The sequence below is a fragment of the Bos grunniens genome, chromosome 16 (assembly GCF_055505025.1).
Source record: "Bos grunniens cultivar Pamir isolate PY7600 chromosome 16, Bosgru_T2T1.0, whole genome shotgun sequence".
Taxonomy (NCBI): domain Eukaryota; kingdom Metazoa; phylum Chordata; class Mammalia; order Artiodactyla; family Bovidae; genus Bos; species Bos grunniens.
In genome coordinates, this window is record NC_141180.1 from 74,146,167 (window position 1) to 74,171,549 (window position 25,383).

Below are 25,383 nucleotides of genomic sequence, written 5' to 3' on the forward strand. Positions count from 1 at the left end.
ACATTAAGTGCTCATCCAGACTTGGTCAAGTTAAAACGAAGCTAATTCTTTGTAGAGCCATCATTTGCCCTTTGGTTTAGAAGGTTCTGAGCTCTGAGGCAACTTGTTGGCCAAACAGATGACTGGTCACTTAGCAAGGTGAACTGGACATTGGGAAGGCTGCTCGTGAGATGGTTGAGTGTGTGAAGAAGCTCTAGAGGATGGACAGAGTTGGAATCCTGTGGTCTTTCTGAGGGGCTTTTCTCAGAGGAAACTTGTATTTTGGATCAGGAACTGAAATATAGAGATGAGTGGTAGGAGGAGGATTGGAGCTCTTTTTAAGGCTGAGGCACCTTCTCAGGGCATCAGCTCTCATCCACAGAAAACTAGGGGCAGGATAATTTGAGTTGGAGGTAGGGTTGAGGTCCTGGTTAAGGGGTTTTAGCACAGGTCTCAGAGGTGCAGGCATCTGTGTCCTCAGGGAACCATCTACAATCCTGTCCCAGATCCACTATTTATTATTGCGTGACCATTGGAAAATCACTTCATCTCTTTCAATTTCAACACCATCTAATGTAACATATGGATTACAGCCCACACTTTGTCCACCCTTCCTCTTGAACAGGGCTGGGTGTCCAAAGAGGTGATAATAGATACTCTCCATGAGCTATAAAAACTTGTTTCAGTGAAAAAGCTGAAGAATAAGCTTCCATCCCCCCTTATTGGAGCCATCAAAATGTCCTCTCTGCTTTCAACCACTACTGAAGGTCCATCTTATTCTTGCCATCATTCAAGGTTGAACACTTACAGAGAAATTACGAAGCACCAGTCCTTTACTTTTCTATTTATTTATTTGTCTATCTATCATTCATTTATTTGGCTGCATCAGGTCTTAGTTGTGGCACGTGGAATCTTCATCACACTGTGCAGCTCTTTCGTTGCAGGGCACTGACTCTCTACTTGTGGTGCTTGACCTCAGTAGTTGCAACATGTGGGCTTAATTGCTCAGAGGCATACAGGACCAGAGTTTGCCAACCAGAAATCAAACCCCATCCCCTGTGTTGAGAGGCAGATTCTTATCCACTGGACTGCCCGGGAAGTCCCTCCTTTATTCTTCTAATATTTTACCTGTATTTAATCACTCTTGGCCTCATAATACTAAAAATAGGCCATGTTAACATTTCTCCAAATCAGGACAGGGAACTGAAGCAAAGAGGGATCCGTATGTCTTTCCCAAGTACCTGCTTCTCCTAAATGTGATTTGAATCCAGTCCATCAGCCATGGTCACCATGCTCTGCTGAGCTTCTAGGTCTCAGTTAAATAGAGATATTTGCACACACAGCCAGTCTGTTGGATGTTTTCAGTGCATATCAAACTGCAGATCTTCCTAAGTCCACCTTGGATTCAGGAGGCCTTGCAAGGCATCTGGTGAGGAAGGGAACCAGAGGATTGAATTATGGGTCAATTATTATTAGTTCCTGGGTGGTCCTCTGCCGGCAACATGTCAACAGCTCTCACCATTATAATGCATTTCACAGGATGTCTCATCCAGAAGGCGAGAAGCGACACCCCTCAAATGTCAAGAACATCAAGAACCAGTTGGATGAAGAGAGTTTGTTGTTGGCCACACAATAGGGTGCACCCTCTAACTGACTCAACTGAAGGTACTGTGGAAATTTTCTCATTAAGTTCATTCAAGAATGATTATTGTAGTATGGTCAGGGCCTCATATTTAAGAAAAAAAAAAAAACAGAAATATTAAGCAATGTTCTTTTATTTCATGTGTTCAAACTGAAAGTATATCAGTTGGTACTGCTTTAACTATGAAAGGAAAGATGCACTTTAAATTCAACATTTGGTTCATGCTTAAAAGTGAAGATGGTCTCTAGCTATGGTTTGGACATTAGCTAATTTTTTAACACTAGGTGTGATGTGTTCCCCCCTGAAGTCATGTTTCAAGATTTCTTTAAATCACTAGACTTTATTTAAAGCAGGATTACATTGACATAAAAGTTGTATAGATTATACAGAAAATTCCAATAACATATCACTTCAGTTTCAGCTATCAAATTCTACTCACAGATAACATATGTGTGCTACATCTTTTATAATTAGTGAGAAAATATATTTTTAGTAGTTCAAAGTCTAACATTGTTAGTTCACCTAACATTCACACTTTGTATTGTTACATTCAGTGATATTTTAAATATGCACTTTTAAATTATAGTACCATACAGAAATCTACACACTAATGTTCACAGTGTATTATTAGTACTTAAATACTAGAAACAACCCAAAGACCATCATGTGATGAATGGATAAATGAAATGTGATATGTACTCAGAATGGAATACTATCCCACCATAAAATGAATTAAGGATAGAAATATGCTGTAAAATGGATGGACGATTAATACAAACATTTATTATAGTTAGTGAAATAAGGCAGGCACAGAAAGACAAATATGGTATGCTTCCACTGGTTTAAGGTACACTGACTAGGCTAACTCATGGAAGCTGGAAATAGAAGTTACCAAAGCGAGGAGGCAACGGAGAAGGTGGATTATGACTTAATGGGTACAGAGGTTATATTGGATCTGATGAAAAGATGTAGATGGTGTTGATAGGTACACTAAATTGTGAATACAGAAAAATCAAGATTGCTGGGAAAAATATAAATAACCCCAGATACACAGATGAGACCACTCTTATGGCAGAAACTGAAGAAGAACAAAAGAGCCTCTTGAGGAAAGTGAAAGAGGAGAGTGAAAAAGTTGGATTAAGGCTCAACATTCAGAAAGCTAAGATCATGGCATCCAGTCCCAGAACTTCATGGCAAATAGATGGGGAAACAGTGGCTGACTTTATTTTTCTGGGCTCCAAAATCACTGCAGATGGTGATTGCAGCCATGAAATTAAAAGATGCTTACTCCTTGGAAGGAAAGTTATGACCAACCTAGACAGCATATTAAAAAGCAGAGACATTACTTTGTCAACAAAGGTCCATCTAATCAAGGCTATGGTTTTTCCAGTATTAATGTATGGATGTGATAGTTGGACTATAAAGAAAGCTGAGCACCAAAGAATTGATGCTTTTGAACTGCAGTGTTGGAGAAGACTCTGAACAGTCTCTTGGACTTCAAGGAGATCCAACCATTCCAACCTAAAAGAGATCAGTCCTGCATGTTCATTGGAAGGACTGATGTTGAAGCAGAAACTCCAATACTTTGGCCACCTGATGTGAAGAGCTGAGCCATTTGAAAAGACCCTGATGCTGGGAAAGATTGAGGGCAGGAGGAGATGGGAATGACAGAAGATGAGACGGTTGGATGGCAACACCGACTCAATGGACATGGGTTTGGGTGAACTCTGGGATTTGGTGATGGAGAGGGAGGCCTGGTGTGCTGCGATTCATGGGGTCAAAAAGAGTTGGACAAGACTGAGCAACTGAACTGAACTGATGGAACTTTTTAATTCTTAAAAATTATGAGAAGAATAAATACAATTTATTTTTGATGACAATGCTCAGTCCCTAGTTTATGTCTGTGAGCCCATGGACAGCAGCACACCAGGCTGACCTATCTTTCACTATCTTCTGGAGTTTGCTCAAATTCATGTCCATTGAGTCGATAATGCTATCCAGATATCTCATCCTCTGTGGCCCCTTCTTTTCCTCCTGCCCTCAGTCTTTCCCAGCATAAGGGGCTGTTTGAGTGAACCTGATCTTTACATCAGGCAGACAAAGTATTGAAGTTTAAGCATCAGTCCTTCCAATGAATATCCATGATTGATTTCCTTTATGATTAACTGGTTTGATCTTCTGGCTGTCCAAGGAACTCACAAGAGTCTCTTCAGCACCACTATTCTAAAGCGTTAATTCTTTGGCAGTCAGCCTTCTTAATGGTCCAAGTCTCACAACAGTACATGACTACTGAAGCCTAGTGTGATTTTTAGTGCTTCCCTCTGTCAGACCGAGTTTCAAGTCGATCAGGTTCCCCTTAGCCAGAAAGCTTAAGTCTCTCTGACTCATTTCTGAAACGTTCATCTCCTTTGCCTTCCTCCACCCATGATAAAGGTTGTCCAACAGATTTCAGCCCACACATTAACCACCCACATCCACACACTCCCCCGATGTATCCACATTAACATGGTCTTCCCGATCAGCATCACAGATGCCCTGAAAATTCCTCTATGTCCTCCTAGAGCTCCCCGAGGACCAGCTTGAGGAGCTATCCATTTCAACGTTGGAGGAAGAGGCTCTGCCCAACTCCACAGTAAGTGCCTTCTTTTTTTTTTTTTTTTTTTTAGTAAGTGCCTTCTATTCATCTGATACAAAAGTGTTGCTTAATGACTTTATTTTCTAGCTGAATTCAGATAAAGGTTCAAAATATTCAAGACAGTTCATATAAACAGTTTTTAATTTGATGGATGAATTTCTCCCAGCAGATAACTTATTCAAAAGGATGTTTTTCAAAAATTACAACATAAATTAAAAACTGGAATTGGGATCAGTTTCCTCAGCAGAAACTGTTCCTTCCAGAAATGAAACTTTTAATTACTGGTGAAAATGAGCTGGAGTGCTCTTCCAGGAGGAGCTCCAGCCTTTCCCACAGGTGTTCTCTATGTGTTATTTTGGGGCTATGGATGCAACACCACATTCCCATTTGGTTTTCTGAAAAGAAAAAGAGAACAAAAGACCTGAATGCACAGGACTGAAGATGCTGACACCCTCACACTGTTTTCTTCTTTCTAATTGCAGGCCTGTGAACAAGCCAGTGAACACGGTAATTATTCAGGGATCATCCCTCTGATGAAAATAATCTAGTTGATGAAGGTGGCAATCTCTTGCCAGCTCTGTTTGGAGAGTTGCCCTGATGCTGGATTCCTAAAGAGGGTGAAGGCACAGGGTGCAGATAAGAGACTAATCTCCCAGGAAAGAAAATGTCTGTGCTCTATGGTACCTGGAAACCACTACATCATTTAGATGCATGGGTTTGGGTCCCATGTGTGAGCCCATGCAGTGTGATTCTCAAGCTGTCTGTGTGTGTTTCCTCAGGAGATGTTTCCCTCTTATAAAGCACAAGTCAACGGTAAACTTTCTAAACACTTCTCAACACACTGTGCACTGGCTGTAGATTACCTAATTCTTTCCTCATCTCAGTCATTCCTCAAGTTTGGTTAATATTCATCTTGCTCAAATGGAGATGGTGCTGAGAAATATGGACCAAGATATTGACCTCCAAAGTGGAAAAGAATAAACTGGGAACCTATGGGTGTTCCCAGTGTGTCTGCTCTGGACCCCTGACCTGCACTTATCACTCAACCATGGGATCCTCAGTCATGGAGCAAGGGGGTCCCTGCATCTACGTTTATGCCTGGAGGTACTAGACCTCCAGAGGTTCAGATTGTGCCCTTCATTGTAAGATGGGCTCAGTGGTCATGGAACCCAGGGCAAACATAGGTGGATTATCACCAACATTGCCACAGTCAGTATTGTGAAAGGCACCTTGGGATTCATATCCTCTTAGTGAATTCAAAGATCTGAAAGTTGTGTTCCCTTGTTTAGACAGTACAGGCCATATCTGTTGGTGCTAGTGTCATTGCTTAACCAAGGACAAAAGCAGAGTGTCATCCAGGGAGATATTTCATTGTACTGGGTGACATTACCATAAGCCTTACATTGGTTAAACCCTGTAGCACACTCTTAAGGGAAGGTGTCAAATAGATCTCACAATGGAACTTGACATTCTCCTTGGTGACCTTGACTCTTGTTGTGAACCTCCTGCACACCAGGGTCCAAGAAGGTCGACGTTTACCCCATGCTTTCTCTCCATGATGAACTGTCCCTCTAAATGTATGGCTTCAATGAGTGTGAACAAACACTGACTCAGTGGATGTGCAAATATTGTTCAGAAAATGGAGACTAGGAAGAAACATCACATGATAGATTATAGCTATTTGGTAAGGTAGGGTTGAATTCAGTTCTCTAACAGAGATTGCTGTTAATCAAGAACAAAATCTCACAGAAAACTTAATAAGTGCATCAGCTGAAACTGAATCCTGGGGAGGCAGTGATCTAGGAAGAAATCCTTCCAGATAGGGTGGTTTTGCAGAAGATATAAACAGGCAGGAGTTTCATGAGTCTTTGTCATTGAAAGGTGGCATGCATTCCAGTGTTTCTTTTTTCCCGAACTGTTATGTTATCACTAGTTAAAATACAGAAGTTTCCTGCTCCTCTGATTTGCTCTTATTTATACAACAAAGAGGAGGATTCAAAAACGACTCAGTGCATAGTTACTAATGCCTTATGCATACACTCCACCCCACGCCCCTCCAATGAAAAAGGCTCCTGAGAGGTTAGTGAGCACCTCACCTGTGTCCCTATGCTGTTCTGTGTCCCTCCAGCTCCCCAGGAGGACATGGCGGTGGAGCTGCCTCAGGCCGGGGCTGAGGACGAGCCTCTGAGGACGGTGGACGTAAGTGCAGCTTTCTTAACCGGGGCTAGGCTGTGGCCTCACTTCTTTATTTTCCTTTCAGTCAAACACAGTTATAGTAGTATGAGAATTTGCATTACCACTGAGGCATGCAAATCCTTGGCTGGGAAAGTAGAGAGGATAAGTCTATTATCAACACAGTCCTGATTCAAAAGGACATTTAAATAAGACAGCATCATTTACTACTGTAGGTACTTTGCTCAGCAGAAAGTGTTCTTTCTTGAAAAACAATTTGTAAACGTTGGTCAAATTAAAACTGAGAGATCTTATGTGAAACACACCAGTCTTTGCAACAGGAGACTGTCTATTTTATTTTGGAGCCACTGAAGTAAAGAGTGCTAGTTACCTGAGGACAAAAACCAGATAAGAGAAGACTTAGTGCAGAAAACTCAAGATGCTGACACACTCACTCTGTTTTCTTCTCTGCAATCACAGGAATCCGGGGAAGCCTGTGAACACGGTAAATATTCACAGATCATCACTCTGCTGACGGACAATCCAACTGATAAAGGTGGGGTTCTCTGGCTCTGGTTGGAGAGTGGCCCTGATGCCAGATTCCTACTTGGGGTGTGGGCTGTGGGTGCAGAGAAGAGACTGATCTCCCAGGAAAGAACAGTGTCTTTGTTCTAGGGTACCTGGAAGCAACTACATCATTTAGATGTTGTGGGTTTGTGTGAATCACGGTTGGGGGCCCTTGTGTGAGCCCAAGTGGTGTGATTCTGGAGCTCTGTGTCTGTGTGTGTTGCCTCTGGAGGGGTTTCCCTGTTACACAGCACTAGCCAACTGTGAACTTTCTAAAGACTTCTCACTACCACTGCACAGTGACCATACATTACCTGACTCTTTCCTCTACTCAGTCTTTCCTCAAAAGTGAAAGTGAAAGACATTCAGTTTGTATTCAAATCTTTGCGGTCCCATGCACTACAGTCCATGGAATTTTCCAGGCCAGAATACTGGAGTGGGTAGCCTTTCCCTTCTCCAGGGGATCTTCCAAACCCAGGGATAAAACACAGGTATCCAGCATTGCAGGCAGACTCTTTAACAACTGAGCTATCAGGGAATCCATTCCCCAAAATAGCTTAATATCAATTTTCCTCAGGTGAAGATGGTAATTGGACAAATGGCCAAAATTTTTAAAGTCCTAGTGGAAAAACCGAACTTAGTACCCAGGGTTGATCTCAGTTTGGTTCCTCTGGAGGAGTGACTTGCTCCTACCAGTCACCAGTGTGATCCTAGTCATGCGGAAAGGGAGTCTCAGCATCTATATCCATGCCAGGAGGTATTAGCAGGTCCAGGGGTCCAGATCCTGCCCACCATTATAAGGTGGGCAAGTGGTCAAGGAACCCAGGTAACCATAGGTGGATTAACACCAACTTTGGAAACGTCATTATTGGGAAAAGAATCTCAGTACTCATATCCTCCTGGTAACCTCACAGATTCTGAGTGTTGGGTGGCCTTTTGTAGTGTGGAAGTCATATGTGTTGGTGTTCCTGTCTTTGTTTACACAAGGACAAAAGCATATTATCAAAAGAGATGTATTTCATTGTACTGGGTAACATTACCATAACCTCACATTGATTAAACCCTGCAGTAAACACTCAAGGGATATTGTCAAATAAAGCTCAGAATGGAACTGATAGTCTAGTGACCATGACTCTTGTTGTAAATCTCATGCATAGCTGGGTCAGAGACAGTCAGATTCACTCCATGCTTCCTCTCCATAATGAACTGTCCCACTAAAAGTATGACTTCTGTGAGTGTGAACCGCCACTGACTCAGTGGACAAGCAAACATTGTTTGGAAAATCAAGCCTGGGAAATAACATTGCATGATTCATAATAGCTATTTGGAAAAGTAGTATTGACTTTAGCCCTCTAACAAGAGTTTGCTTTTAATTAAGAAAAAAGTCTGCCAGACTTTTTAAGTACAATAGTTGAGACAGCACATCCTGCAGATGCAGTGATTTAGGAAGAAATCCAGAAGATAGGTGTGATTTACCAGAAGCTCGAAACAGAAAACAGGGTCATGGGTCTGTCATTGAAAGCTGGCATGCATTGTAATGTTTCACATTTCCCCATTGGTTTGGTTATCACCAGTTAAAGCCAGCCAATCTCTTTCATCGCCTTCCTGCTTGTCTCCTTGGTTGTACTTCATCCAGCAAAGAGGAGGGTTCAAGAACAGCTCAGTCCATAGTTACTAACCTCTCTCATGTACACATTCCACCCCATGTCCCATCAAACAAACAAACAAGAAACCTGAGATCTTTGGAAGCAGCCTCTCCTCTGTCCTGATGGCCTTCTGTTTCCCTCTAGCTCCCCAGGAGCACCTGGTGTTGGAACTGCCCCAGGCCAGGGCTGAGGAGCCACCTCTGTATCCCCTGGAGGTAAGCTCAACAGTCTGTGTTTCACAAAGGCTGCTGCGTCTCTTCTTTATGTTTCATTCAGTGAAATACAGTTATAGTAATCGGACAATGTATATTAGCACTTATGTATGCAATTCCTTGCTGGTGAAATATTGACATTAAATCTGTTATCAACACAGACCTGATTCAAAAGGACACTAAAAATACCATCAATTACGACTGTAGGTACTTTCCTCAGTAGAATTTTTTCCTCCTTGAAACGGAAAGATCTTAAGTAAAAGAGCCCAGCCTTTTCAACAAGGGTCCTCTCTGTTTTCTTTTGGAATGATTGATTTTTTAAAGAGTTTAGTTATCTGAGGAAAACAAAAAATCAGATAACATAAAAGTTACTGCAGAGAAGACACGATTCTACGACCTTCACACTGTTTTCTTCTCTCTTATCACAGGCAGCCGGAGCAGCCAATGAACATGGTAAATATTCAGTGACCGTCCCTCTGCTGAGGAACAGTTTAGCTGATGATTGTGGGGCTCTCTTGCCCGCTAGCTTTGCAGAGTCACCCTGATGCTGGATTCCTAACGGGAGTGAGGGTTGGGGGTTCTGAGAAGAGATTGATCTCAAAGAAAGAACAGTGTCTGTGTTCTATGGTCCCTGGAGACAACCATATCTTTTAGCTGATGTGAGTGTGTGTAAATCAGGGTTGGGGGCCCTTGTGTAAGCCTGTGTGGTGTGATTCTTAAGGTGTGTTTCCTCAGGACATGTTTCCCTCCTACACGGTACAAGTCAACTGTGAACTTTCTAAACACTTCTCATCACCACTGCACACTGACTATACATTACCTGATTCTTTCCTCAACTCAGTCTTTCCTCAAAAGCCAAAGTGAAAGTCACTCAGTTTGTGTCCAACTCTTTGAGGCCGCGTGGACTAGAGTCCATGGAATTCTCTAGGCCGGAATCCTGGAGTGGGTAGTGTTTCCCTTCTCTGGTGGATCTTCCAAACCCAGGGATCGAATGGGGTGTCCAGCATTGCAGGTGTACACTTTAACAACTGAGCAATCAGGGAATCCATTCCTCAAACTAGCTTAATATTCATTTTCCTCAGGTGAAGATGGAAATGATACAAATGCCCAACATTCTTGACCTCGTAGTGAAAAAGCCAAACTGAGTACCTAGTGTTGATCCCAATTTGGCTCCTCTGGAGGAGTGACCTGCTCTTACCAGTCAGTCAAGTGATCCTCAGTCATGGGGCACCAGGGTGCCTACATCGATGTCCATCCCTGGAGGTACTAGCAGGTCCAGGAGTCCTGATCCTGCCCATCATTATAAGGTGGTCACCGTTTCAAGGAACCCAGGGTAACCATAGTTAGATTAATGCCAACTTTGGCACAGTCATTATTGGGAAAAGTAATCGGGACTCAGATCCTCTTGGTAAACTCACAGATTCTGAGTGTTGTGTAGCCTTTTGTAGAGTGGAAGTCATATATGTTGGTGTTCCTGTCTTTGTTTACACAAGGACAAAAGCATATTCTCATCAGAGATGTATTTCATTGTACTGGGTAACATTACTGTAACCTCACATTGATTAAACCCTGTAGTACACACTCAAGGGAAGTTGTCAAATAAAGCTCACAGTGGAAAATGATAGTCTAGTGACCATGATCCTTGTTGTAAATCTCATGCACAGTGGGGTCAGAGAGAGTAACTTTCACTCCATGCTTCCTCTCCATAATGAACTGTCCCACTAAAAGTATGACTTCTATGAGTGTGAATAGCACTGACACAGTGGACATGCAAACATTGGAAAATCAAGCCTGGGAAATAACATCACATGATTGATAACAGCTGTTTGGAAAGGTAGTATTGAATTCAGTCTTCTAACAAGAGTTTGCCTTTAATCAAGAATAAAGTCTCCCAGACTTGGTAGGTACAATAGTTGGAACAGTGGATCCTGAGGCTTGAGTGAGCTAGGAAGAAATCCAGAAGATAGGTGTGATGTACCAGAAGCTCTAAACAAGCAGGAGGGACATGCGTCTCTGTCACTGAAAGTTGGCATGCATTGTAATGTTTCACTTTTCCCCATCAGTTTGGTTATCACCAGTTAAATGCAGCCAATCTCTTTCATTGCCTTCCTGCTTGTCTCCTTTTTTTGCACTTCATCCAGCAAAGAGGAGGATTCAAGAACAGTTCAGTTCATAGTTACTAACCTCTCTCATGTACACATTGCACCCCATGTCCCATCAAACAAACAAAAAAGAAGCCTGAGATCTTTGGAAGCAGCCTCTCATCTGTCCTGATGGCCTTCTGTTTCCCTCTAGCTCCCCAGGAGCACGTGGTGTTGGATCTGCCCCAGGCTGGGGCTGAGGAGCCGCCCCTGCATCCCCTGGAGGTAAGCTCAACTCTCTGTATCTCACATAGACTGCTGCCTCACTTCTTTATGTTTCATTCAGCGAAATACAGTTATAGTAATCAGACAATGTATATTAGCACTTATGTATGAAATTCCTTGCTGGTGAAATATTGATGTTAAATCTGTTATAAACACAGCCCTGATTCAAAAGGACACTAAAAGTACTATCAATTACTACTGTAGGCACTTTCCTAAGTAGAAATTTTTCCTCCTTGAAATTGAAAGATCTTAAATGAAAGAGCCCAGCCTTTTCAACAAGGGTCCTCTCTGTTTTATTTTGGAATGAATGATTTATTAAAGAGTTTAGTTACCTGAGGAAAACAAAAAAAAATCAGATAACATAAAAGTTACTGCAGAGAACACACGATGCTGCCACCCTCACAGTTTTCTTTTCTCTAAACACAGGCAGCCGGAGCAGCCAATGAACATGGTAAATATTCAGCAACCGTCCCTCTGCTGAGGAACAATTTAGCTGATGATTGTGGGGCTCTCTTGCCAGCTAGCTTTGCAGAGTCACCCTAATACTGGGTTCCTAATGGGAGTGAGGGTTGGGGGTTCTGAGAAAAGACTGATCTCACATTAAGAACAATGTCTGTGTTCTATGGTCCCTGGGAACAACCACATCTTTTAGATGATGTGAGTTTGTATGAATCAGGGTTGGGGGCCCATGTGTAAGCCCCTGTGATGTGATTCTTAAAGTGTGTGTATGTGTGTTTCCTCAGGAGATTTTTCCCCCTTACACAGCACAAGTCAACTGTGAACTTTCTAAACACTTCTCATCACCACTGCCCACTGATTATACATTACCTGATTGTTTCCTCAACTCAGCCATTCCTCAAGTTTCATTAATATTCATTTTCCTCAGATGAAGATGCTGCTGAGAAAAATGGCCCAAGCCCTTGTCCTCCTAAGTGGAAAAGCCAAACTTAGTACCTAGGGGGCTTCCAGTGTTTCTGGTCTGCACACCTCACCTGAACTGATCACTCATCCTTGAAATCCTAGTCATGAAACAAGGGGTCCCTGCATCTATGTTTATACCTGGAGGTACTATAAGCTGGAGGTCCAGACCATGCCCATCATTATAAGGTTGGCACAGTGGTCTCAAAACCAGGGCAAGCAAAGTGGATTAACAGCTAACTTTGGCACAGTCATTATTTTGAAAGGCACCTCGGGGTTTGCATCCCCTGGTGAACTCACAGATTGTTAGAGTTTTGCGGCCTTGTGTAGACAATGTTGGTCCTATCTCTTGGTGCTAGTGTCATGCTTAAACAAGGAATAAAGCAGATTATCATCAGGGAGATATTTCATTTTACTGGATGATATTACCACAAGCCCTACATTGATTAAACCTGGTAACACACACTCTAGGGAATGTGTCAAATAGATCTCACATTCGATTTTGATAGTTAGCCTCATGACTATGAGTCGTTGTAATCTCCTAAAGCGCTGGGTCACAGACAGTCAGCATTCACCCTTGGTTCCTCTCCATAATGAACTGTCCCATTAAATGTATCACTTCTCTCATTGTGGACAGCCACTGTCTCAGTGGACATGCAAATATTGTTTGGAAAGTGAAGACTGGGAAAAAATATCACATGATTGATAATAGATATTTGTAAAGGCAGGATTGAATTCAGTCCTCTAATAGAGCTTGCTTTTAATCAAGAACAAAATCTCACAGAAAACTTGTTCATTTCAATAGCTGCAACTTTGCATCTTGGGGAGGGAGTGATCTAGGAAGAAATCCTGGGCTGATTTAGCAGATGCTCCAAACAAGCAGGAGGGATGTTCATCTCTGTCATTTAAAGCTGGAATGCATTTTAGTGCTTCTTTTTTCCCCACTGTTTAGGTTATTATTAGATCACTTGTTAAAATCCAGAGGCTCTCTTTCACTTCTTTCCTGCTCCTCTCGTTTGTTCTCCTTCATCCAGCAAAGAGGATGATTCAACAGCAGCTTAGTCCATAGTTACTTACCCCTTCATGCATACACTTCACCCCTTGTCCCTATCAAAAAAAAAAAAAAAAAGCTGAGTGACTGGTGAGTAGCCTCACCTGTGTCCTAAGAGCTACTCTGTCCCTCTAGCTCCCCAGGAAAACCTGGTGGAGGAACTACGCTTTCTATAATCAGCTGTCCCACTAAACAGATGGCTCCTGTGAGTATGGGCAGCTACTGGCTCAGTGGGCATGTACACACTGTATAGAAAACGAATATTGATAGAAAAATACTATATTATTCATAATAGCTATTTTTAAATGGTAGGAATTCAATAATATAAAATCTTGTGTATTTGATTTTCTCTAAGACAAGTAATTAGTGAATTAATAGAATAGCATACTTTGCCCAGGATTGATTTCAGTCCTCTAACAGAGTTTACTTTAAATCAAGTGCAAAGTCTCATAGAAAACATGATGAACAGAGTAGCAGCAACTGTGGATCTCGGAGGAAGAGTGATCTGGGAAAAATCAGGAGACAGTAGTGATTTAGCAGGAGCTCCAGTGGTGGGCTGCCGTCTATGGGGTCTCACAGAGTCTGACATACTGAAGTGACTTAGCAGCAGCAGCAGCAAACGAGCAGGAGGAGTCATGGGTCTCTTTCATTGAAGAGTACACACATTTTAGAGTTTTCCATTTTTTAGATTGAATATTTCATGTTGATTAGATTCCTCTAGCTAGAAAGCCAAAGATCTGTTTTCATTTCCTTCCTCCTCTCCTTTACTTTCCTTCCTCCTCCAAGAGGATGGAGGAACACACGTTCAGTCCATGCTTATTAACCTCCCACATCCATACACACCACCCCATGTCCACACAAAGAGAAAAAATCCTGCATGATTCCTCAGCCTCCTCTCTAGCATTCTAACAGCTACTCTGTGTCCCCTAGGTTTCACTGAGGACCTGCCAGTCAACCCAACTTGTGACAGGACCAAAGAGACTCCATGTGTCTCCAAGGAAAGTTCTTTTTTTTTTTCCTGGTCTGAGATAGAAATACTGTTTCATTTCTTTTTGAGTAGAATTAGGTTATGAGTCTTTGAAGGTGTTCATTTCAGATAGAGACGATTCCCTTGGTTGGGATAATGTGGAGTGAGATACTTATTACCAGATCATGATGCCTCAGTCCACAGGATATTAAAATTGTTAGCATCCATTACATCCTGTTGAGTACAGATTTCTCTCTCCTGCAGTCAGATTTCCTCTAAGAAAAGAATTCTGCAATTTCCAACCCAAACGATCTTAGAAGTTCCATCCTCCAGGCAGAGATCTTGCCTTTCATCCTGAGTATGTGTGTTCTGATGTTGCTGAACTCCACCACTGTTCCTCATCAGGAACTGTCACTAAATGAACCAAAGAGTGTGCATCTATGTGATCTTATCCTCATAGTGTCTTCTCTTCTGTACTTGCAGGTGGCCCTTTCAGAATGTGAAAGTGGTATGTATTGTAGAATCATTCACTTTGGGAGAAAAACTTTGTAGATGAGAAAGTTGGGGCTTTTCTCTCCGGTTTTAGTATAGAGGCCAAACTGATTCCAAATTCCTGCTGGCAATGAGTATAGGGGCCCTAGTGATAGAAAGTAATGTATAAGTACAGCAATGTGGCTGATTACTGTAGTTCCAGGAGGAAGCTGTACTATGGTTAATAGTGTAGGTTTGTGTCCATGGGACTGGGTGTGTCTCTGTGTGTAATGAATAGTGTGATTCTCCATGTGTCTGTGAATTTTCTGTCTTGTGTTTTCCTCGATATTTGTCACCTTAAACATCACTGTTACTGGTGTCAACTTCCCCCCAAAAAATTTCCCATCACCATGTACCATTAACGAGTATGTACATAAAAATTAAACCAAGTATACACATTCACTGTATCCATTGATTTTATACCAAGTGAACATCCAATACCCTGAAAGACAAATCTCATCACTACCCAGGAGAATGTTTACCCTGGAGTCTTTTTAATTTTTCTTGAATTTCTTCTTGGCTCTGCTGGGTCTTCATTGCTCTGCAGGGTTTTCTCTGCTTGTGGAGAATGAGGGCATCTCTCTAGTTGTGGTGCGTAGGTGTATCACTTTAGCAGCGTCTTTTGTTGCAGAGCATGGCTTCTAGGGCTCTTGGGCTTCAGTAGTTTTGGAAGGTGGGCTCAGCACTTGTGGTTCCTGGGCTCTAGAACACGGCTCAGTCCTTGTGGTGCACTGACGGGTTTAGTTTCTCCAAAGCATTTGGAATCTTTCCAGACCAGGGATTGAGCTCGTATCTCCTGCATTAGCATGTAGATTCTTAAGCACTGAGGCACCAGTGAAGCCCTATACGATTCATAAAAAACAAAACTGTCCCCCTCCTGGGCCAATTACACCTTCATTTAGTCATAAATCCCATTTCTTACTAGGTCTTATATCATTTTGATTGGTCATGATTCATCTGCCATTTCCATGATTCAAACTCTTTCCTATTAGAGCCTCAGAATGAATCTTTCCCCTTCAATCAAGGCCCCCAGTACTGGGGAGGCTCCTTCCTTCTGCAGGGATCCCTGGTGGTACCCACATGCCACACCCAGGTCTAGAGGAGTCTGAGAAAGGAGGAACTTAAAAGCATAGATGAAGTTCAGGCCAGCTTTGCCTCTTAAGCTTTGAAGTGTCCAGTCAGTCCTATTAATTCAGTGCGCTGTGTTGTTCAGCTTGTCTCTAGAACTTCCCCATCCTGCAACAAAAATTTTATAACCATTAAACAGATAATCCCTCTGTCAGCCTCCTCCCAGTTCTTGGAACCACCCTTCCACTCTCTGCTTATCTGAATTTTCCTTTAGAAACCTCAGGTAAATGGAATTGTGCAGTATTTGTCCTTCGTTGACTACCTTATTTCACTCTTACCAGTATCCTCGAGCTTCATTCACAGTGCTGCGAATGACAAGGTATCCTTCATTATTAAATGCTGAAAGGCTTCCAGTGTATGTGTACACCCCATTTTCTTTTTTATTTATCTGCCCGTAGACACTGGGCAGTTTTCTTGGATTTTGTGTACAATATGGCAATGGATATGTGATTGTAGATATCTCCTGAACATTCTCATTTTATCTTCTTTGGACATAAACTCAAAAGAGTGATTCCTGGATCTTAGATCAGTCTCTTAATAATATTTTGAGGGACTTCCAAACTGTTCCATAATGGCTATGTCATTTTACATTCTTACCAACAGGTACAAAATTTCCAGTTTGCTACACTGTTGCCAAAATCTTTTACATTCTTTTTAAAATACACAACCTGAAAGGTGGTTTGACGTGGTTTCCATTTCACTAATACTTACTGATGTTGAGGACTATTCCTATGTATATTGATCACTTCTCTGTCTTCTATGAAAAAATATCTATTGAAGCCTTTACACATTTTTAAAAGTCAGTTATTTGCCTTTTGTTGTTTTGAAGCTGAGTTGTAGTAGTTGCTATATATTCTGGATATTGGCCCCTTATTCAGATGCAAAGTTTGCAGATACTTCCTCTCATTCCATCAGTAGCCTTTCTGTTGATTGTTGAAGAGACCATCTTTTCTTTATTTGTCATTTTAGAACCCTGGCAAAGATCATTTGGCCTCACATGTGTGAATTTATTCAAGATTCCCTCCTTATGATTCATTGGTGTCTCTGCCTATTTTGCTGCAGGTAGAACACAGTTTTGACTACTGTGGCATTCTTACCTGTTTTGAATTCAGGAAGCCTGAAGACCCCATTGTCGTTCTTTGCTCTTAAGATTAGTTTTGTTCTTTGGGTTTCTCTTCAGTTGCATAAATTTCAGTATTTGGGGATTTTTTCTTTCCATTTCTGTGAAAATGACATGAGACTTTGTGAGTGGTTTCAATATATATGTACATCACTTTTAGGAGTATAGGAAGGTCAACAACACTAAATATTCCAGTCAATGAATATAGTATGGTATTCTGATTACTTGTCTCGTCTTTCTTTCAAAAGCATTCTATGGTTTTCAGTGCACAAATCTTTCACTTCCTAAGGGGCCTTTTGTGTTGCCTTGCTTGGGACCTCTAGAGTCAAGGATGGGAAAGATGGGCTTTTGAAGACTGTGAATGTCCCTTCCCTGCCTTCTGTACCTACTCTCTAGTTACTTGTCAGACAGGAGCTCTGGGCCATGCCCTTCACCACTGCCTACAAGTGAGCTCCCTACAGGGAATTTGCTTTGAATCTGAGTGTTCATCTTACTATTTTAATGTTCACAAGCACTCTCCCAATCCCTGGCCTAGGTTCAAGAGCCCCAGGTATACCTATATATGAATGATCTCATCAGGGCATCAAATTGTCTACAATAGAGAAAAACCTGAAGAGGCAATTAATTACCTTTTCCTTGTCTTTGTAGCTATGAGAGCTGAACTTTCCAATGTAGTAGGCAGTAGTCAGATCTCCCTATCTATAATTAACATATTTCAAACAATAATTAACATATTTTTAAAAAATCACAAAAAACACACATTTGTTGATCACAGTAGCCATATCTCCAGTGTGTCCATAACTGTTGGAATTGCAGCTTTGTAAGCTTGAATGTAAAAGCTATATTGGGCCTGTAGAAGTGTAAGGTTACAATGTGATTCTGTCAGCATCTCTCTCTCATATGAAATTTTGCACTGGGATTGACATCTTGTTGAAAGGCTCTGACTCCACAAACACAGGGGAGGTCTGTGAACCTGGAAGAAAGACCAGGGCGATGATGTGTGAGCCAAGCTGAGGAGGAGAAATGGGTGGGTCAACTTGTATAATAACTGTATTATTGCTCCTGGTTGTCTTTCTGCAGACTGCTTCCTGGAAAATATTAGCAACAGTGATGCAGAAGAGAACTCAGGTAGGGAACAACTCTCAGGTGGGGTTAACAGGGAGAGGGTTCCAGGACCACTTGAGTTACACTTAACTCTTAGGAGATGAAGGAAGGTGAATATCAACTGAGGAAGTAGAAGGAAATATGCGTAGACTTTTTATTTGTTCTTTTCATATTTTAATGATTTTATAGACCCATGTGATCATGTGCTATATCGTGCTGTGCTTCAAGACATCTCTTTTTGTTTGTCCATTTAAAAATCTCCTTTCCGACAAGACTACTCTTTCCTTGTCCTTTCACTGCTAAATGTGAAAGCTTGGCTTCTGGTCAATACCTGCAGGGTTTTATGTACAAGGAACTTTGGCTTTTTGTTTAAATTCTCCTATGATGGCCACATGCTATGGACACAAAATTCTCACGGTCACTTGACACTGGAGACCAAGTTCTGGCAGTGAGTGTCAGGTGGTGGGTGAGATGTGAACCCATCTCCCTCTGCATTTTCAGGACTTGTGGTTTCCCTTCATATTTGTCCTCACTGTTTGTTCCTTGTATGAAGGGTGCTCTCAGGGTTGGATGAGTCAAAGCTCATGTGCTCTGGTGTCCCTGCCTGGGCTGAGTCTCCTGGAGCTCATCTCAGCACCACACCTCCCCAAGGATGCTGTGTTGCATGAGAGCAGTCCATGTGCAGCTGCCCCTAGAGACCAGCATGTCCACAGATTCTAGAGACTGTGAAGGGGCTGCTGGCTTTCTTTACACATTTGCTCTAGCAGTCCTGCTGACCTGGTCTCCTGGGACTGACCAGACCTAGGTCAGAGACTCAGAGCAGCAGGACCTGGGGTGACTGCTCCCCTTAGAACCACTACTCCCTCCAGACCAAAGCTCCAGGTGGTTTTGATCACCATCTTTGCACACTCCTCAACTCATTTGTTTACCTTTTATTTTTTTGTTTGTTTTGCATTTGAGCTTTGGGATTTTCTGATATATTTTGAGTATGAGCTCCTAATGTGATATATGGTTTGCAATTTTTCTGTAGGTTAACTTTTCATCCTACTGATTGTTGAAGAGACTACCCTTTCCCTATTTTGTTGTCTTAGAACCTTCATAAATTTTATTTCACCTTGTATCCATGAGTTTACTTGTTTGTTTGTTTTTTATTCTGGTATTTAGGGCTATGCATCTATTTCTATGTCAGTATCATACAGCTTTGATTCCAGTAACTTTGTAATGTGTTTTGAAATCAAGAGGTGAGAAACTTTGATCTTTATTCTCAAGATCATTTTGTCTATTTGGAGTTCTTTGTGGTTCCATACATATTTTTGGAATTGTTTTTTCTATTTCTATGAAAATGACATTAATATTTTGATTGGTGTTGCAATGATTCTTTACTTAGGTTTAGGTACTGCAGAAATGTCAATAGTACTAAGTCTCCAGTCTATGAGCATGGAATGTCATGTCAATTCCTCATCCTTGAGTCACTCTCTCAGTGTGGTGTGTAGTGTTCAGTGTGCTGTTCGTGTCTCTCTGAAGGCCCCGTATCCCTCCTTCCCTGATCTCAGAGTCAGTGGTGGAGGGATGGGCTTGTGAGGAGACACAGTGTCTCTCCCTTCCTCCTCACCTCTTCTCTGATGATATTCAGCACAGGTGCCCTGGGCCCTGTATCCATACCTGGCCCCTCAAGAGGAATACCTGCTGGGAATTCCTCTAAGATTTGGGTGTTGACATTGCTGTTTCAGTGTCCCAAAGGCTCATGAGTACCTGGGATGTGTGCATGAGCCCAGGAAATACCTACAAATGAATCATCAAATCAAGCCAGTCGGATGCTCTACAGAAACTGTTGGGGTACAATTCACAGGCCTGCAAGTCCTGTGCTTATCTAGACTTGAGACCAAAGAAAGATCCCAGAGTTGACAGAGATATCAAAGGTTTAATAGATGGGATGATTTCCATGTCTGAAGTAAAAGGATCCTGGAGAGACACCCACTGTGGATAGCAGGGGACAGGCAGAAGACAGCAGCTGCAGCATTCTTCACTCGGGGGGATTGGGAGTCTACCAGTTACAGTGGGAATGAACAGCAGGTTGGCTCCTTGGTTAAATTGGTTACCATGGAAACCAGTAGAGCATCACATCCCTCTCTTAGCCCCTCAGGCTAAATACTTTCATGGGGCTGAAGTCTTGTCTTTGTTAATCTATCAGCAAACAGCCATCTTGAAATGGCCAGAAATTGCAGAGGAAATAATCAGGAGAGGGAAAATAACAGAGGGGTGGTAACATCCTATATATAGCCTTGCATGCTCAGTCACTCAGTTTTGTCTGACCCTTTGAGATCCCATGGACCCATATCCCACCAGGCTCCTCTGTCCATGTATTCTCCAGGGAAGAATATTAAAGTGGTTCACCATATCCTCCTCCAAAGCCTCTTCCCAACCCAGGGATTCAAACCATGTCTCCTCTATTGGCAGGCAGATTCTTTACTACTGAGCCACCTGGGAAGCCCTACATCCTCCCTTGTAACAAAGTCCCCTGGCATTCCAAAAACTATTCTACCACAATCTATCAGAAGTGTTAGAACAAGTGGTACTGATCTCAAGATTCATTCAATCTTCCCTGGTGACTCAGACAGTAAAGAATTCACCTGCAATGCAGGAGACCTGGATTTGAAACTTGGGTCAGGAAGATCCCCTAAAGAAGGAAATGACCACCCATTCCAGTGTTCTTGCCTGGAGAAATCCATGACAGAGGGGCCTGGTGGGCTACAGTTCCTAGGGTCACAAATTGTTGAGCATGACTCAGTGACTAAGCACATGCACGTGGATAAACGGATATAGTGGTTGTTGTGTGTTATAGTGTGGTAGCCACTAGCCAGATGTGACTGTTATAATTTGCTTAAAGGCATGTTTTACAGGTGTCAAAAACACTTGGAATTTCAGGTTGGTTAGCATGAAGGTGAGAAGTCTAATGGGCCTGTAGAAGTGAGAGGTTGGAATTCACTCTTTCACCGTCTCTATCTTTAGGTTTGCAACTGAGATCAGTGTCTTATTGAAGGTCTCTGACTGCACAGAGCACAGATGACTGCCATCTGCTATCCATGGTGAAGTGTCTTTCTAGTATCCTAGGGAAAAGTTCAGGGTGATGCTGTGAGAGCCAGCAGGGCCTCAACTGGGGCAGAAGTGGGTGGGTCGCTCATCTAATCACCTTGTTGCTCCTGGTTGTGTTCCTATGGAATGTGTTGTGGAGAGCATTTGGTGCAGTGATGAGAAAGGGGACACGGGCAGAAAACAATATTCAGTTGGGATCTGATGGGAGAGGCTTCCTGGAACTTTAGGGTTAAATATCCTGCTTGGAGCCTAAGGAAGGTGAACATTAAATTAGGAAGAAGGAACTCTGTGTACAGTTCTGACTTACTATTTTCATATTTTCATGATATGATAGAGAAATCGTGTCCTGGACTTGCATTGTGCTCTGTTTATAAACACCTTTTGTTGCTTTACTCTTCAAAAATTATTTTGCCCATAAGAGCTGCTCTTTTCTGCTTTTCCACTAGTATGGAAGCCTGGTCTCTGGTCAGCACCTCGGGTATTGTGCACTGAAGTCTGTTTTCTATTTCATGTTGAACTATGATGGCCATATCCTAGTGGGCACAAAACTCTCATTGCCACTTGACACTGGAAACCATGTACTTGTAGCGCATGTGAGGTAGTGTGTGAGATGTGAACTCTCTCCTCCTGAGCTTTCAGGACTTGTGACTTCCCCTCATGTTTGCCTTCACTGTTAATTCCTCATGTAGAGGTCGCTCCCAGGGGTGGATGAGTCACAGCGCACAGGTCCTAGTGTCCCTCTCTGGGCTCGGTCTCCTTGGGCTCAACTCAGCCTCCACACCAGCCAAGGCTGATGTGCTTCCATGTGAGAAGTCCACGTCCAGCTGCTCCTAGAGAGCCTCCATGGCTGCAGATTCTAGAGTCTGTGAAGGGGCCACGGGGCTTCTTCACACAGTTGCTTTCACAGCCCTGCTGACCTGCTCTCCTGGGATTGAGCAGTCCCAGGGCAGCAGGTCCTGGGGTCACTTCTGCTCTCATAACCCACTGCTGCATCCAGAGAGTCCTGCCCCTTCTTCCCAGTCCCAGGCCTGCCCCATCCTCTGTCCTTTCCTTACACCTTCCCAGGTTTCATCCCTCCAATTTTCCAAGTCTCAGTGTAAACCCGGAAGCTACCAGGTGTTTATGGAGGACTCTTGCCACATCATTCTGGCTAAATGAATTTGGAAGCATTTGCCTCTGTCCTCTCTAAGGGTTTGGGAAACTTGAGATGTTGCTGTGAGCATTAAGCATCTCCCAGATATCTCAGGTCACCTCAGTCAACGGGAGAGTCTCTGTTGTGTGGAATTTTTGTCCTTCCCTCCCGCAGGGGTCAAAACACTCTCAGAACCATGCCATTCCTGGGAGGGATGGATTGGTTAATTCAATAATGGGCTGATTGGAGATGTTGGTCATACACCCATGGTCCTTCTTCCAATGTGCCCCTGTTGGAGAACTCTAGGGTTGGTGGAGGTTCATGGAGGAAGGAAAGGAACAGGGACAAGAAGAGAGAAATGAGGAAGGAAGAGAGAGGAAGTAGTGGGAGAAGGAGGCAAGCGAGGTCATGGGCAGAGATGCATGGAGACAGTGACCACCTGGAGGAGGAACAGGTAGTCACGGCCTCATTTCTGGTCACATGTAGACAAGTTGAGGGTGGCAACAGGATGTTGGAGGTCAGAGACCCACTTTTTCATTGCAGAGATGAAACTCTGAGGCCCTGGGAGGTTCTTGAGGCAAGTACACCAGGGGTCCCAACGCCAGGCTGTGAGGAGCACCAGGGTCCCCTGGTCATATCCTGACTCTAAGTCTCCCATTTGCTTTCCCACAGCCTCTCCACATGACTGCTGCCCTCAGACACCAGATGGGTACATGGCAGATAATGAAGATTTGGAGACGGTGAGCAAGAATACTGAGGTCATTTATTTCTTCTTTCATATCTTTCAAAAATTTTATCTTTCTCTGATCCATAGACTCTTCCTTGTAACCCTTCGCCATCTCCTCTTTTCAACTTTTTGTGATTAACCTTCTGGAGGACTTGGTGTCTTGTAGGCACTTAGGGTTCTAGAAGCTTATATAAAATCTATGAAATCTGTCTGCAGCCCTCTTCCCCCATTTTCTTAGCATTGCCCTGGCTCCTGACCTCACGTCTACACCCTTGAACCTGGCTTTGTCACCATGAGTGGCCTGAGCAGGAGTTGAGGCTGTTGTCAGCAGGTCTGGACCCACAAAGCTGAAGGAGCCCCATAAAGTCTGCACTGCCCTGAGCTACTCCATATGATTGCTTTCCTGCTCTGGGACCTGCCTGACTGATCTCTTCCTTCCAGATGTCAGACAACTCTCTAATCAGCTCTTTGGAGAATGGCAAAAATGTCATCAGTGTTGATGAAAAAGACCAGGAGGAAGTGTGAACGTGGGGCCTGAGTTGAAAAGGTGAGGCAGACGAGGGCATGTGTCTCCATCATGATCCCAGCTCACTTGGTGCTTCAGAAACATGAGCAAAAACCCTGGGGTCTGCTGCTGAGTGTGACCACAAAAGTGGAGACAAGAGGGTGGTAACAATCCGCACTGATGAGTGGAGGATGCCCTTAGCACGTCTCCCCAGGGCACAGGTCCCGTCCACAGACACCCCAGGTTGCTGGGCTGGCTACTCCGGCAGCTCTTACATTTGCAGGGAGGCTGGGGGCACTGTGGGGCCACTGTGTGCAGTCCAGTAGCTGCTATTCCAGCGTGTTCTTTTTGAAGATCCCCACTGGGGGCTTCCTCATTTCCCTCTGCAGGACCCAGCTCTGCCCTCCAACCCCCCAAAGGCAGCAGGGGGAATGCCTAGGTCATCACCAGCTGCAGAGAGAGGTTCGGGTGGCCCCACCCTCCCCAGTCCTGGGCTCCCAGGAACAGAGTGAAAGAGACACGGGCACCCAGAGCTCGTGCAGTCAGGGAGTCACCTGGCAGCTCTGCCTCCCTGTGTGTGCTCCCTGGCCCTGAGGGTCCCAGCCAGTCTGGGGGGTGTCTGAGTCTGGAGTCCCTCAGGATCTGGAACCCTGGGGTCCTGGGTCAGCTCAGGTACCTTTTCTCAACCTGAAGTTAGAGGTTGTGTAGATTCTTCTGCGTATGTGTCCAATTCCAACTTAAGAATCACCAGAAAGCAATTCAGTGCCGTGTGCACTTGGGATGGTGGTGCTGGTGGTAAAGAACCCACCTGCCAACGCAGGAGACACAGGAGACTCGGGTTCAACTTCTGGGTAGGGAAGATAGACTGGAGAAGGTAATGGCAACCCACTCCAGTATTATTGCCTGGAGAATCCCAGTGACTGGGGAGCCTGGTGGGCTATCATCCATAAGGTTGCACAGACTCGAACATGACTAACTGACTGAGCAGCATACTTGGATGAGTGGCAGGATTTAACTTACTCATGTTCGTTTTATTTTTTTTTTCCAATTCTGTCCTTAATAACATATCTTGTCTTATTACTGTTTAAAAAGCAGTATCTTCTCTCAAATTTTAATGTTGTAATATGCTAAACAAATAAAATATACATTTATATTATAACAACATAATAACAGTTGAAAATCATTAAACCTCAGAAGAGTTTGGCTGGGGTTTAGAAATGATTATTTAGGAAAATAGAGACCCTATGTAAATGTCCATTTCCAATGCTCAGGTCTCAGGAGCAGTTGTATTGAGTGTAGGATGGGTGAGCAGATTCTCCTACCCACTGTGTCATCTGATCCCTGCTCCTCCCAGGGCCTAGAGGGAAGGGGGGGGGGGGCAAGCTTTTAGTCCTGAATCCCAGTCCCCTGTTCCTCCACCTGAGTCTCACTGTCCAGGGGACCCATCAGTTGAACATTGCTGGCCAGATGCTCAGGTGTACTTGCTCCTGTGGGGCATTTCTAAACGCTTCCCACTCACAGACAACACCCTTAACAAAGAGCAGAAAACAGACCCAGCACCCTGAAGATCTGAGCCCCAAAGCCAAGTCTAGATCCTGGGAAGTCTTCTGGGTCCTGCTCACCCTCCCCAGGGAGCCTTCCTCCGTCTGACTCTGCACATCCCAGGGACTCCATCACCTGTGTTGTCGTTGCAGGCTCTCATCTGAATCCCTGAAGACCTGGACCTGGACCCCATCCTGGACCCCAGAGGTGGTGGAGCCCACACAGCACGAGGAGCCTCATTTGGATCAGATTAGGGGAGGCCTCACTGCTTCTTTCCTGAGGGCCCTCATTTAGTACAGCTTCAGTTGTTTTGTTGTATAGATTTAGTATTAGTTTTATCTAGTTT

General features: G+C 43.5%; 1 protein-coding gene across 1 annotated transcript; it reads left to right on the plus strand.

Moving 5' to 3' along the window:
* The first annotated feature begins 1,481 nt into the window (after window positions 1-1,481).
* Window positions 1,482-23,515, plus strand: LOC147357010 (uncharacterized). The gene is made up of 13 exons (XM_086342940.1): window positions 1,482-1,644; window positions 4,183-4,342; window positions 5,677-5,693; window positions 6,385-6,455; window positions 6,909-6,984; window positions 8,786-8,856; window positions 9,282-9,357; window positions 11,149-11,219; window positions 11,646-11,670; window positions 14,119-14,190; window positions 18,015-18,062; window positions 22,936-23,003; window positions 23,432-23,515. Exons 1-13 carry the CDS (start codon window positions 1,482-1,484, stop codon window positions 23,513-23,515), a joined length of 1,002 nt encoding a protein of 333 aa, XP_086199066.1.
* Window positions 23,516-25,383: the final 1,868 nt, after the last annotated feature.